Below are 14163 nucleotides of genomic sequence, written 5' to 3'. Positions count from 1 at the left end.
TTACTTTATTGACTAAGTCAACTATTTAACAACCCAAAATGAATAAAAAAATGCAAGAGCAGTTATAACAGATACAAGAAAGAAAGAGCTTGAAAAAACAATAGGCACATAATTTATACTTCATACAATTTCTATCACATAGAATCAGGTTATATGGCAAATGCCCCAAAGTGCACAAACCATGTATATATTTTAAGTCACGTACACCTTTATATACCTAGACATATGATAAGGTCCAACTAACACCATATCTAGGCTTCCTAATTATGCAAGCCTTTTGTGACCAGTTTTTATTTGAATTAATAACTCAATAAGACTCGCTTAGAAAACAAGCGAAGCTTGAATTGCCAAAATAGCATATATTTGGACCATACAGCCTAATATCAAAAGATACATTTTTTATAAATTTTAAATCGGTTGATATTTAATAAGAACTATGTATTGTTTGAATGTACTTATTAAATATTTTTTATGGTGAAAATCCATCTGAGTCATTTGATATGAATATTGCAGTTGAAATGTTTATTCACTTCTCAAATGTTAATATTTCTCATAAAGATAAATCTACAACCTTCATATCGAAATCTAGCAACTGAAATAATTTAACCATTATATGCAGATGGCTGAGAGAAGAAGCTTATCTATACGTACATAATATTGCATGCACATAAGCAAAGACCCAACTCTAGATGCTCTCTCAGCTCTTAACCATTGACCCAGGTGACAAGCCCCCTAAACCAGAAGTCAACTCTTGAGACACAGCACCATCCTGCCCAACTGTCATCGCTCTTCTTTTGTCCTTCCTTTGCTCCTCCCCCAGACCCTATGCTTCAAGCCACCGGAAACTTCAATCAACACTAAAAAAGCAGACAAACAATATCTTGAACCAGCACACAACCCAGTCCCACAACAACACAACTTACAAGTATTTCAATATCAAGTTCAATACTTCTCCCTTCTGTTTTTGTTCTAATTTGTTCTACTTTCAGAGGACAAGAAATCAGAGTTTTGTGCCATAAGTTACAATTTTAATAAGGGACTCTTTATAGAATTCAAAAAGAATCAGTGTCACAATTATATAGCATAAATACATATTAATTTAAATAGGGTTTTTTTGCATGGATATACTTCTAAATATCGAATTTTGCATGAATACCTTTTCAAAATTAATATTTGTATGTATCCCCTCGTAAAACTCTGTTATTGTACAAATGCCCGTAATATAACAGTTGTTCTAACGGTGTTAAAGAAAAATCAAATCTATAATAATTAAAAATAATTACGCTATTGTCTCTGTCTTCTTTTTCTGCTATAGGAATTGCGATCTATTTGCATGTCTACCCATTAAAGGTATTTTAGTCATTTTAATTTGAAACCGTTATTTTTTTAATGTCGTTAGATAGCATGGGTACATATGCAAAAACAAAAGTAAAAAAGGATAGAATGGCAAAACAAGTGTTTTATGAGGGTATACATGCAAATATCAATTTTGGAAGGGTATGCATGCAAAATCCGATATTTAGGAGGGTATTCATGCAAAAAACCCATTTAAATAACTTCTTGCTATGCTCCACATTTTTTTGTTGTCATCAACAAGACAATAGAATGAAATTCCATTTGAATGTTATTTGAACACAAAATTGAACAGATACAACTGGCAATGAGTCAGATCAGGTGATGATCTACATCTAGTCTGAATCCTAATCCAGCGTGACCTTTTTTTTAAGAACAAAATCAGGATGTGACCATGAAAGGGTGGCCAAAAAGTGAATCCAGCTCCACATTCAATACAATCTCAGGGAGCACACAAGAACTTTATACAGAGGGTTACGCAAACTGCAATACAAGAACCACTTTGTTTCTTGGCTTTTGCCAGAATCTTTAAAAAAAAAATTAATTCTCAATAATATTAGTATCCTATTACCCAGTCATTTTTTACCTAAATCTTTTATGCACATTTCCATTTACTAATATGCAAAAAATCTACTTAGATTACTAATTCTGAGACCTTAAAATTATGTTTACATTATATTTTCCACTCTTTTTATCTTAATCAAAAAGCTAATGATATTCTTTGTTGTCATAGTTTTGCTTTTATTTGTTTTCATTTGATAATATATCAACTGTGATTCTTTATGTGTTTGTTGTCATATTGAAGCAATAATTGAAATAATGATCGCCTATTAAATTAAAGAGAAATTTGATATAATACTTATGAAGAACAATTTTCAGCATCCAAGTCCCATATCTCTTCTCACTTTCTTATAAGAGCCCACACATAATATTAGGCTCCAATCAAATGGTTCATATTGAAACAACTAACATAAATCTTACGTATTCTAACATATAGTACTAATAGAATTCCAATCAAGTACTGTATCAATTAAATAAAGTTTGCATAATATTTGCTTCATATTTTACATGGAAAAATAAATATAATTGGTGGATTTGATTCAATATTTGATGTAGGAATTTTTAGTGTTGTTGGATCCAAATTTACATTCATATCCTACAATCTGCAAAATAAATACATTTAAGTTTAGATCCTTGCAGCATCCAATATATCGACAATCGTGGATGAGCAATGTTGGCATCTTAATGACTAATCATACTATAAAATAAGGAAACCTTTTAATTTTTCATGGCACTCACAATAACACAAAACTTAAAATATCATTATATATGAAGTAATGATTTTCAGTAAAAAAGCTATATAAGATGTGACATTAGTTTCTCACCAAAGCCATGAGCCTTTCATGATTCCATCCTTAATGCAAGCATCAGGATTCTCCATTTTCAGCCACTTCTCATGATATGATGTCTTTGTAGTGTTTTTACAAGCCTGAATAATAATAACTCTTTAGCATGAGCAAATTCACTAATATGATTGACCAACAAATTCAGAAGAACTGCGCACACTACACATTTGAAGTCAAGATCTGATTAAAAAAAACTGTAGCAGCAAGCAACATCAAACCTTGTTGAGTGCTTCCCAGAGTTCCAACCTTATCATCTCTAGACATATCACTCCTAGATATCAATGCAATATCAGCAAATACATATACAGCCGAAAAGGTTTCAAGATCATCCATCAAGAAGAAATTAAGACTCACCACAGGAAACCAGTACCAGTATTAGTGCTTTGGTCTAATTCCTTGAAAATAACATCAAGAAGTTGTTCCATAAGCACACTTCGTTCTGACATAGTCCTGATGAACTTTAGTTGTACCGTTGCATAAAGAATGAATGAGTTCTACAATGAAAAAATATTCATGAATAGAGGAATATCTCATTATAGTTAGACCAAAAACAAAAGAGCTTATCCATGCAGGAACCTTTAACCCTCGATCACGAGTTACTAGGAAGCCAATAACGAAACATATACTGTTGTACAGCACAATGAATTTCCATGGCTTGATATCCAAGATTTGGGCCATCATTTAGCAAATAGGTATTAATGCATTCCATTAGCTTGTGTGAGAACTTACCCTCATCCCTAGCAAAGTTCCACAAATGAAAGGCATTATATAAATTTGCAATCCTTTTTCTCATCCTTCAAAAAGCTACAGTACCTTACTCATAAGGAAGCACGGAAACAATAAATACAACTCTTGAAAGCCATCTCCTCTTAATTCTTCATAAATGATGCAGCTTCTGAATGTAACAAGATCGTATGCATGCCTCATAAACCAATCACACAATGCTTACCTAATCTGTGAAAATATTTCAATAAACCCCTTAACAGGATCCTCCCAGATGTTATCCGGAAAATCACCTAATGGGTTTTCCAGGAGGGCATGAAGAGACAAGATATAGCGGAAGGCTTCCTCTTTGGAGCTAGAATGACTATTAGATTTCATGTCGATGGACAGTCCTACGTAATTTATGACTAGATCTACTAGACCTGCTTGCAGAAAAATAAACACACTAGTAGCATCACGTAAATGGCATACAGAACGTATCAATCTGAGAGACACATGAGAATGAATTTAAAAGACAAACTCACTGCAATAAACTGGCCTCCTCATTTGATAGCGGTAATCTTCAACAGTTAGAAGATGGCGTAGGATGCTGCTGTATTCTGACTGAAAGCTAGGAGCATCTTTTATAACATCCCATACATGATTAAATAGATGTTTAACAACAGAAAATAGGAGTTTTTTTCCTACAAAATTTTGATTTTAAAGACATGAAAATCTAGACAAAAGAAAATTGCTACAGTAAAAAATTAAGGTCCTGCAAATCTGAAAAATTAAGGTCCATCAAAGTACATCACTGTCTACTGCTTACATTCGGTCCAAACCAAACAAAATTTTGATGTAGTTTAAAGACATGAAAATTAAGAACCATAAGGTTCATCGCAACTACATCACTACCTGCTGCTTACTTTCAGTCAAAACCTTGACACGAAAATTTTGACACTCGCTACAACAGTTGGGATCAAGATTGAGGCGGTTACTTGTCAATTCATTGGTTAATGATCCCCTTGTGTCTTCTGACATGGTGGTTAAGGTGGGATAGTGGTGGTTCCAGTGATCCTTTGTCAATCATTTCAGCATTGATAGCCTGGTGTCCGTTGAGATGGTGGTTATAGTGGTCATTCAGCAATTCTTGGAGATTGTAGTTGTGGTGACCATCAGGTACCGATCACTGTTTATCATAAGAACCTTTATAATGGAGTTTCCTTTCAAAACTGCCTACATGGTACATTGGCTTTGAGAGGCATAGAATCTCCTACTAAAACTGGAAGAGAACGAGTGACTAGCTAATGACTTATGTCCTGAAGAAGCAACCTGTGTAGGTCTAAAAGTACGTGTACTATGATATACTGACAATTCTATTCCAATTAATCCACATATGTCAGCTACAGTGGCTCCTGATCATGGAATTATCCATATTACTAAGTTGGAAGATGCATACAGCAATCCAATTACATAAAAGTTGACCTGCTGGAACATATTTTGCCATAATTCTTTTCCTAGTACACAACTAAAAATGCAAGATAGCATTAGAGGAGGGTGGTGGTGGTGAGAGGAGGGAACAAAGGTAATTTATGGAACTAACTCATGATCCGGAAACAATATTAGCAGCAACAAACAAAGGAAGAAGTTTCATGACCAGTATAACAAATATACACATGTCGCGTCAATCTTTTACTGACCTGATAGCTCCTGATCCTCAGCACATTGGATGGCAGTGTGAAGAGTCTTTGCCAGTATTAGTTTTTTCTGTGGACGTTTCTTGCTCATGGAGATCTCCAATCAATGCACTTCGTCAGCAATATAATGAGAAAAGGCCATGTATCAGCTGCAAAACAATAAAAAGAAGCAAGATTATGCACCCTTCTTCCCCATGACACATTCAAGAAACAGTGGATTACAACCAAGAAAATCTCAGCTGCAGGAACAATAAAAAGGAGATCAGACACCCTTCTTTCCCAAGACTCAGTCCAAGAAAACATCCAATTGTTATCAAAAACCACAAGAACCTCAGCTCACCATGAGGGATCTCATTGGGCTTGATCCTGATGGTGTTCTCACCGAGTAGCCTACAGAAACTGATCGATCTCTCGTCCTCCAGTCAGCTATTCAACAGCTTGATCCCTTCTTGGAAACCATCGAAGAATGAGAAAATTGCAATCAAGAATAAATCAAGAACCCGGAAAAGGATAAGGAAAGAAAAAAGGAGCACAAGAAGAAGCCATTAGGTTGAGGGTTTGGGCAAGCAATTGCAGAGCTCACGTCGCGGCCCATGGCCTTGTCGGAGGAGATCTTGGAGATGATCTCTTGGACGTCTCTCGAGGCCGCCATGATCCCGCAGTGACAGAGCTATCAAATGCTCTCCTTCTAAGAGGATGAGGGCAATGGAAGCGAGGGGGGTTAGGGTTTCATTTATAGGGTTTGAAGGAAGGAGGGATGGCTTCCAGAGAACGGACGCGGAGGAGGAGAAGCAGCGGGAAGATGGGGAGGGCTTTGGAAGGAAGAAGGTTTTGAGAAGGAGGGGATAGAAATTTATAGGAGGGGGTTTGGACAAAGGGGCCGCTCTCCTTCTAGGAGGATGGGGGCAATGGAAGCGAGGGGAATTAGGGTTTCATTTATAGTGTTCGAAGGAAAGAGGGATGGCTTCGAATGAAAGGAGGCGGAGGAGAAGAAGCGGGAAGACGGGGAGGGGAGGGCTTTGGAAGGAAGAATGGTTTGACAAAGAGGGGACGGGGATTTATAGGAGGGGGGTTGCACCAAGGGGTGCCTTTCGGAAGGCGAATGGAGCGAGCGCATGCGGGTCAGGATGTGTCTTATGCCCGAAATACGAGCAAGAGTACGTTTCAGGTAAATATGGCAAACAGTATACCAATTTGAGATGCAGTTGAACCTGTAGCAAATAAAGCTTCAATTAGAGAAACTTATGGTAGTAGAACTTTTAAAAATAGATTCTTCAAAAGTAGAACTTTCTAAAAAAGAGTTTTTATAAAAGAACTGTTTATTATTTGATAACTGCATTTCTAAAGTATTGTGCCACTTTAATATGTGTTTGGTAAAAAAGCTGAGAAAGTACTTTTGGTATGACAAAATGACCATAAAAAATATTGCATAGTATTATACAACAGAATATAGTAAAATATAATATGTATAATTACATAAATATAAAATATAGTATAATATTATTGTAATGTAATATAATATTATTATAATATAGTAATATAATATTGTATACTATAGCATAATAATTTAATATAATATTAAATTATTTAACATAACATATCAATGTATGATGATATAATATAATATAATATTATATTTATAGTATAATACAATAATAAAGATATAAAATATTATAATTATTAGCGTAAATTAATTTTCTATAATATAACAAATTTTCTAGCTAGGTAATAAAATTGGTTAAACAATTATTAAAGGAGCATTTTGTGTAATTATTTTTATTTTATCACATATATTTTGGTTAAGAAACAACTTTCTGACCGGGCCTAAAAGTATTTTTTCGGAAAGCTCCAAAATAAAGCTTCTCCCCAAAAGTTGCTTTTAGCTTTCTGGAAAAGCTAAAATAGTTTTCTAAAATGTTTACCAAACACATCTATTTTATCTAAAAGTACTTTTGGAGGGCCAGCAAGTCTCCAAAAGCTCTCCCAAATGGGGCCTAAGGCCCTGACTTCAATGACCAATAGAAAATGTGACATGGCACGTCGTTTGCTCATCAGTGCAAACAATAATGAAAATATCCCACAATAGTACGAAGCCTCATACAAGGGTAACAGATAGCCAAAAGTAGTCAAAACTTTCATGTATTAAAATATTTGTAGTACAACCTTTAAGGCTGATACAAAATACAGAACTTCTATACTGTTTATGTATACAAAAGTATGTATGTTTCACCCAAAAATAAAGAAGCCTCGTTGCAAAAGAAAAATACGTCGGATGACGATCACTGGTGAGCATCTGAAAGAAAATGTAAATAAACGGGTATAAGCTACACGGCTCAGTAAGTAATCCTGCAAAATCTTATCGGATCAACTAAAATGCTAAACATGTTTAAACAGGGTTTGAGAAGCTGACATGTATATTATCTAACAATTTATCATGACAAAATATTTATGCTGAGTAAACAAATCAGTATTTTATGTCAACAAGAATTTTCATGGAATATACATATGAAAACCGTACCCCCGGCATGCCGTGGTTCATACTCTCGGATGCTACTGCGAAGTCGTTATCGGCCACTGGCGAGGCCAGCTCAGTTTTTTATCAGCCACTGGTGGGGGCCGGCTCGGTCATTCTCGGCCGCTGACAAGGCTGGCTCAGTTGCATTCGATCAGTAGCATCTTTGAGCCCATTAATAGTACCTCTTGGATGCTAGGGCGAATTCATTAACGGTCACTAGCGAGGCCAACTCAGTTTTTTCTCAGCCACTGGCGGGGCCGACTCAGTCATTCTCGGCCACTGGCAAGGCCGGCTCAGTTTCATTCAGCCCATAGCATCAAGAGCCCATAGTACCTCTCGCAAGCAGTACACATAGCAAGATGCAATTTACTAAAATAATTTGCATGCATGATTACTTTAAAATCAGTATAAACATGATGCATGCATAACCATAAATTATGAAATCAGGCATTTTACTTACTTTTCATAATATGCCATACATGAAGTATGTATATGAATAATACCTCGAAAAATCTTAATAAACATGATGCTTGCATGATTCATATTCAACATGATGAGGACAAATAATTTATACTTGTTAATTCATGTAAGAAGGCATAAACATAACATGATCCATAAAAGATTAAGGCAAGTTACTTTTCATAACATATCATACATGAAGCATATACCTGAATAATACTTAGGAAATATTAATAAACATGACATGATCCATAATAGGATTAGGACAGGTTACTTACCGAAATTCGTTATCCAATTTCTTAAGTCCAGGTGACAAATCTTTGATTCCTAAAACCACATTATAAGAATCACATTATCCTCTATTTGTTATAGAATTTAGTTCATCTCACCATGGACTTGCTTGGATCCCAACCAAGGATCTTAGCCCAATTTAATTTATCCAATTTGAAACCTTTGGGATTCAATTAAAGCCAATTTGGGTCCACATGGATTAATTGAGCTTTTAATAAGAGGGTTGGGCCTGATTTATGACTAAGTCCAGCCTCTTCTAGCTAATTAGGCCTTCTGTCAATTTAATTTGGCTTGAACTGGGTCTGATTTAAAATTAATTGGGCCCGCTGAAATTACTATAGCATGAATGGGGTTCAGACCCAGCTCAATTGGGTCCAAATTTAATCCAATTTGCTCCATTAGGTTCATTTAGGCTCAATTAGGTTCAGACTCGACGCCATTTGGGCTTAATTTAACCCATTTCATTCAATTGGGCTCGGTTCAGTTTTTTATTGGGTTTACCAAACCCATTTTAAGCTGTTTGGGCCTAACGGGTTTCAGACCCGAACCCGGATCCGACCCGTTAGGCAGACCCGTTTAAGGGTCTTCTCGGCTCTTCCAGAGGCTTCGGCCTCTTCGTCTCCCGCTCCCTTCTCTCTCCTCCGGTCTCTCCCTCTCTCTCGTTTCCTCCGAAACCCTCGCCACTCCGGCCGAAACCCCCAGCCTCCTCCGGTCCCCTTCCTCTTTCCTTGCCGCCTTCCGGCTCCTCTCTTTCCTCTCGCAGGCGACCGAGGAGACGAGGCTTCCCGATCCACCGACCGAGGCGGAGCTTCCCCTCGGGGCGGCAGCGGTGGGCGGAAGGCCGGCCCTTCCGTCCGGAGAAGAGAGCCGGAAGGTGGGGTTGAGGCCGGATCTCCTCCGGAAGGTCCTCACCTGCTCCAACCACGGCAAGGTAAGGCCGCAGTCCGAGGATGAAGCCTCAAAGGTCCGGTAATTTTTTTTTGTTCTTCTGCTTCCGTTTCCCCTCTTCTCTTTTTCTTTTTTAAAAAAAATAGCACCACCACCTCTTCACCGGAGAAGAGGTGGGTGCTCGGCTGGGGCTGGCGGCCCTGTGGCCGCGTCTGTTGCCGACTCGGCCAGACCCAGCGGCCCGTGGCCACCCCTGAGCCCTAGGGTAGCTGCAGCCGGGTCTGCGGTGCCCTATCACCCGCAGGCCGAGTCCAGTTGGGCTCGGCCCGGGTGGACGTCGGGCCTGGGCCGTTCTCAGGCCGGCCCACGGCCTGTGGGTCCGGCCTGTGGCCCTTCTCCCGTCTCCCCTCGTGCCGGTCTTCTCCCCTGTGCCGATCTCCCCTCTGTTTCATTGTTGAAACAGAGAGGATAACACCCCACAGAGGGGTTTCTCCACCCCTTTTCTTACTTAAAACCTTATTCACAGTGGCCTTTACCTTGCTTTGGCCGGTTGCAGTCGGGCAGTATCACCTTCACGAAATCCCTCCTCCCTCTCCTTGGACTTCAGGGTTCTTTTGGCCTCCAGCTCGAAGGTCTGGCTCTCTGGTGCAGTATTCCAGAGGGTTAGAGGTTAAGAGGGTATAGTAACAGTGGGTTAGCAAGCTTAAGGGTTATATAGTGTGGATTAGGATTTGACCCCTTGGAGAGGTGGCATCCTCTCTTTCACCCTTGCTCCGGGAGCCACTAGCTGCCCCCCCTCAGGCTAGCTCAATGCTCCTTTAACCGAGGGTGAAGAGGCGGCAGACTCCTGTTTTGCATGGTTAAGGCCTTCTCTCCGATAGCCAGCTAGGGTCCTGTCCTTTCAACCCTTAGGCGGAAGATGGCAGCCCTCCATGGGCTGCTCTCCATGGGCCAGTATGGCCCACTAACCACCTGGCCCAAATACTCTCCAACTGGGCGCTAAAAGTATTGGGCCCGGTCTGTATTGGGCCCGGACATTACAGAGTCGACTCTAATACATCATGAGTTGATCCCAACCAAACTCGAGTCGAATAGAACATAAAGGAATATCCTGATGCCATACCTCTTTGAATTGTACACGAGCAAGTCCTATGCAAGCTCCAACACAGTAGGCACATTCTTTATGTTGATCATGGGAAAGAGCTACATAGATATACATGTTCTAATAAAGAACACAAGAAAACAAAACACAGACCAACTTGGTGCTTTCTGAAGTAGTCAATAACCTCCTCTATATGTTATGTCTTTGCTGATTTTCATCAATGCGCTCTCTGACTGTGGTGATGTCAAAGGCAGCATGACAATAAGCACATAACATGGAGGTTTGTGAAGCTAAATTGGATTAAGAGCCAAGTACCTTGGAATAGGATCGGCCTTGTGCAAAAGCCTTCATATCTAGTCTTTAGAGCTAAATTGCTACACCTTCCCCCACAACCCAACCACACTCCCACTCCATGCAGACACACACAAAAAAAATAATAATAACCACAGTCCCTCGAGGGTGTTTTATATATATATATATATAGGCAATCTATATATATATATATGTAAACTACATATAGTTACTAGGGCCTGTATCTTTTCTAGGCAATAGCATGTAATTTTTCTCAAAGTTTATTCTTCTCATTAAATAATAACCCCTCCTAGACATTTTCTTCCCTCCTGTATCTTTCCTTCATTTTAATGTTTTACTGAATCAATAATTATGGAGATTTTGACCTTGAAATTTCGTCTAGTTACATTGTTCTAATCAAGAGAGAGGAGTTGACATAAGTGAATAAATCATGAGCTGAGCACGGAATATCCTTGCTATAACCCCTCCCCCTCCCATTCTCTTCCCGCGGTTCTTATGGGTCCTGCAGAAGACTAAAATATTTTCACCTAAAATATAAACATATCAAAAATATAGGCACAAGAAAGAATCTGACCATACATTCCTATAACAGTTTGTGCAATCCTTGGAGCTAGCAAAGCCCTGTATCTTCTGAGCACTAGGATTAGATTCACATGAAGAGCCTTGTTCAATAAATTCTTGGGTTGCTCTTTTCCAGCACTTTCTAAAGCCTGAAAATGTGGAATCGAGTTTTCTTTGCTTACTGAGACATTATTTTAGAACTTATAGTGAGAGAATAATACTAAGATATATTCAACTAGACCTTTGGATCAATCTGGTGAGGGACCAGTTGCTGCATGTCTATCCACAAATTGTACAGAACTTCTCTCCGCCATTCTTCAAGTTTTTACACGGTACAGTTTTGAATGATTTTTATTGATCAGCAATCCATACTGCTTAAGGCTTGGAAATATCCACCTTTTTTTTTGCAGATTCTGCTACAATAATCTATTTTCTTCATTTAGCTCCAATTTCTTTTCCTCGTACTTTACTAATCATTCCTTGGTGAGATTTTTTGGGGATGATTAAGATCAGGACAAATCTAATAAATTTGGACTAGACTTTCCATCAAGTTATTTGATGTCCAATATTAGATTGTTAAATTTGCTTTGCTGTTTAGATTTATTTTTGCAGAATGTCTAGCTGTAGAATTCTTTCATTATTTGGTATAGGATTTAGGGTTTAGAGTTTAGTATTTAGGGTTTTAGGATTTAGGATTTAGGGATTAGGGTTTAGGGTTAAGGGGTTAGGAGTTTAGGGTTTAAGATTTAAGGGTTAGGGTTTAGGAATTAGGGTTTCAGATTTAGGGTTTAGGGTTTCGGATTTAGGGTTTTGAATTTTGGTTTTCGGGTTTCGGGTTAGGGTTTTAGGGTTCAGGGTTTGGGTTTTAGATTTTAGGAGTTTAGGGTTTAGGGTTTTAGGGTTCAGGGTTTGGGTTTTAGAATTTAGGGTTAGGGTTTTTGGGATTTGGGGTTTCGGGTTTCGAATTTCAGGTTTCAGGTAGATATATATATATATACGTACATGGATACATGTAGGTATACATATATATATATATATCCATACACTAGTATAGACCCATATATTGTATACCGGTATATGCTATACCGATATAGGTTATACCAGTATATTGTATACCGGTATATAGTATACCAATATAGGCTATACCTGTATATTGTATACCGGTATATGCTATACCATACTATAATATATTGGTATATGCTATACTATACTATACTATACCCATATATACTATACTAGTACATACTATACTATATTAATACATACTATACTATACTAATACTTACTATACTAGTACGTACTATACAATACTATACTATACTATGTCGATATATACTATACCATACTATACTACAATGGAATATACTATACTATACAAGTATATACTATATTATACTAGTATACACTATCATACTAAACTAGTATATACTATACTATACTAGTATATACTATAGTATTTTGTATATACTATACTATAGTAGCATATACTGTACTATACTATAGTAGCATATATTGTACTATAGTATTTTTAGGATGGAATCGGGTTGTACACGGACCCGACCTAAGCCAACTCGAATAATCTGTTGGGTCAAAAACTTTAGTCGCGGACCTGACCGAGCCGACCCGATCTTCTAATGGGCTAGGTTTGAGTCTAACATTAAAAGCCAACCAAGAAATCGGGTCGGGTCGAGGTCACTGATGATCCGATCCAATCCGACCAGCCCTATTTGCATCCCTACTTTGGATGGCCATTCTAAGGATACAGATCTCATACGCCCCTCCACAAACTCCGAACCAACCAAAAAAGAGGAAAGAGAGAATAAAGAGAAACAACAAAATAATTCCAAGAAAATTAACACCCTAGATAGGAACCCTAAGGGTATTTATAAGTAGTACAATAAGAATCCTTTCCTTTTCTTCCCCCTTTCCATATGCCACAGTCCAATTTTATTATAACTCTAACTAAAATAACAAAAAAGAAAGTTGACTATTAAAATAACAAAATAAAAAGTTCACCATAGGAAAGTACACCCTAACTGAATATAAAAAACCATGTGATGCAGGACAACCTACCCATGCAACCTAATATAATTTCAGATCTCAGCAACTTTTCATAAAAGTAACTTAAAATCTAAGTGTTTCTGATTTTTACTTCGGTTTTTTTGAGTTAAGGTATGAAATCAATCAAGATAAGAAAATAGGTTGCAAACAAGTTTTACGGTTGTTCTAACCTTAAGGTAAATTGATCATTGAACATTGAGAAATGTCCCGTTGGTAGGGTGTGCTAATTTAATAAACAAAAGATTCAATGGTTAGTAGGACGGGTTTGAAAGTAAAGGATTTTATGTTCTGAATTTTGACAGCAAAGTAAGTATGCAAGAATATGGCTATCATGCAAGAGAACTAGAACATAATTAAATAAACAAGCCCAAGAGAAGTAGAAATCTATCACCTGTCATGAAGCAGACGACCAGAATCGTTCGCTTGTGGATTCTCAAGCGATAAAGAAGATGATGGACGCAACGCAGAAAATCAGCAAGGACTGATTGCTGAATCTGGATAGTAAGATGATGCCGTGAAGGAGCGTAAGGGCCATGGTTGCTGTTGGGACGTGGTTGAATGAAGGCTTTGCTGGTGAAGGTTCAGATCTGAAGGCGATGAAGAAGAGGACCACGTGTGATGGGTGGGATGTGCGTCTCGGCTGGCCCAGACATGGGTCGTGCCTGGACCTAGATGCATGTCCCGTGCGTCCGCGTCCTGTGCTTGCGAAGATCTGAACTAGGTAAGGCTGTGGTGCGCTGCTAGCAAGGATCCCTCTTTTGGGTGGCTTCACAACAGGAAATAAGAGGGGCAAGGCGTGATGAAGTGGGAGTCCTT

The 14163-nt window shown here is 38.2% G+C and overlaps 1 protein-coding gene across 12 annotated transcripts; it reads right to left on the bottom strand.

The window, feature by feature from the left end:
• Positions 1 to 507: 507 nt before the first annotated feature.
• On the bottom strand, positions 508 to 11995 carry LOC103697104. 12 transcript variants are annotated; one of them, XR_005510218.1, is made up of 8 exons: positions 7677 to 10864; positions 7389 to 7451; positions 5499 to 6369; positions 4007 to 5307; positions 3114 to 3904; positions 2978 to 3030; positions 2739 to 2842; positions 508 to 828 (listed from the first exon to the last, which is right to left on the bottom strand). XR_005510218.1 is itself a non-coding variant. In XM_039123035.1 (7 exons), the coding sequence occupies exons 3-7, from the start codon at positions 5247 to 5249 to the stop codon at positions 848 to 850; spliced, it is 354 nt and encodes a 117-aa protein (XP_038978963.1). In that variant the 5' UTR covers positions 5250 to 5307; positions 5499 to 6369; positions 7389 to 10853; the 3' UTR covers positions 508 to 847. The 12 variants fall into 12 exon arrangements, 3 of the variants coding, with proteins under 3 accessions (XP_038978963.1, XP_038978961.1, XP_038978962.1); XR_005510220.1 differs by having other exon boundaries at positions 4007 to 4650; positions 5162 to 5307; positions 7389 to 10855; XR_005510223.1 differs by having other exon boundaries at positions 4007 to 4085; positions 5162 to 5307; positions 7389 to 10851.
• Between the last annotated feature and the right edge of the window lie 2168 nt (positions 11996 to 14163).

Source organism: Phoenix dactylifera, unplaced genomic scaffold (assembly GCF_009389715.1).
Source record: "Phoenix dactylifera cultivar Barhee BC4 unplaced genomic scaffold, palm_55x_up_171113_PBpolish2nd_filt_p 001973F, whole genome shotgun sequence".
Taxonomy (NCBI): Eukaryota; Viridiplantae; Streptophyta; class Magnoliopsida; order Arecales; family Arecaceae; genus Phoenix; species Phoenix dactylifera.
Note: the sequence above shows the minus strand (reverse complement) of the source record. Positions and strands in the feature narration are given on the sequence as shown.

Excerpts from the sequence above, each read along its gene's own strand:
- LOC103697104 (XM_039123033.1), bottom strand. The coding sequence starts at position 5,249 with ATGAGCAAGAAACGTCCACAGAAAAAACTAATACTGGCAAAGACTCTT. Across the intron at positions 3,031-3,129 it reads AGACCAAAGCACTAATACTG|GAGTGATATGTCTAGAGATG; the intron begins GTACTGGTTTCC and ends ATTGATATCTAG. Across the intron at positions 829-2,738 it reads ATGAAAGGCTCATGGCTTTG|CATAGGGTCTGGGGGAGGAG; the intron begins GTGAGAAACTAA and ends GGTGGCTTGAAG.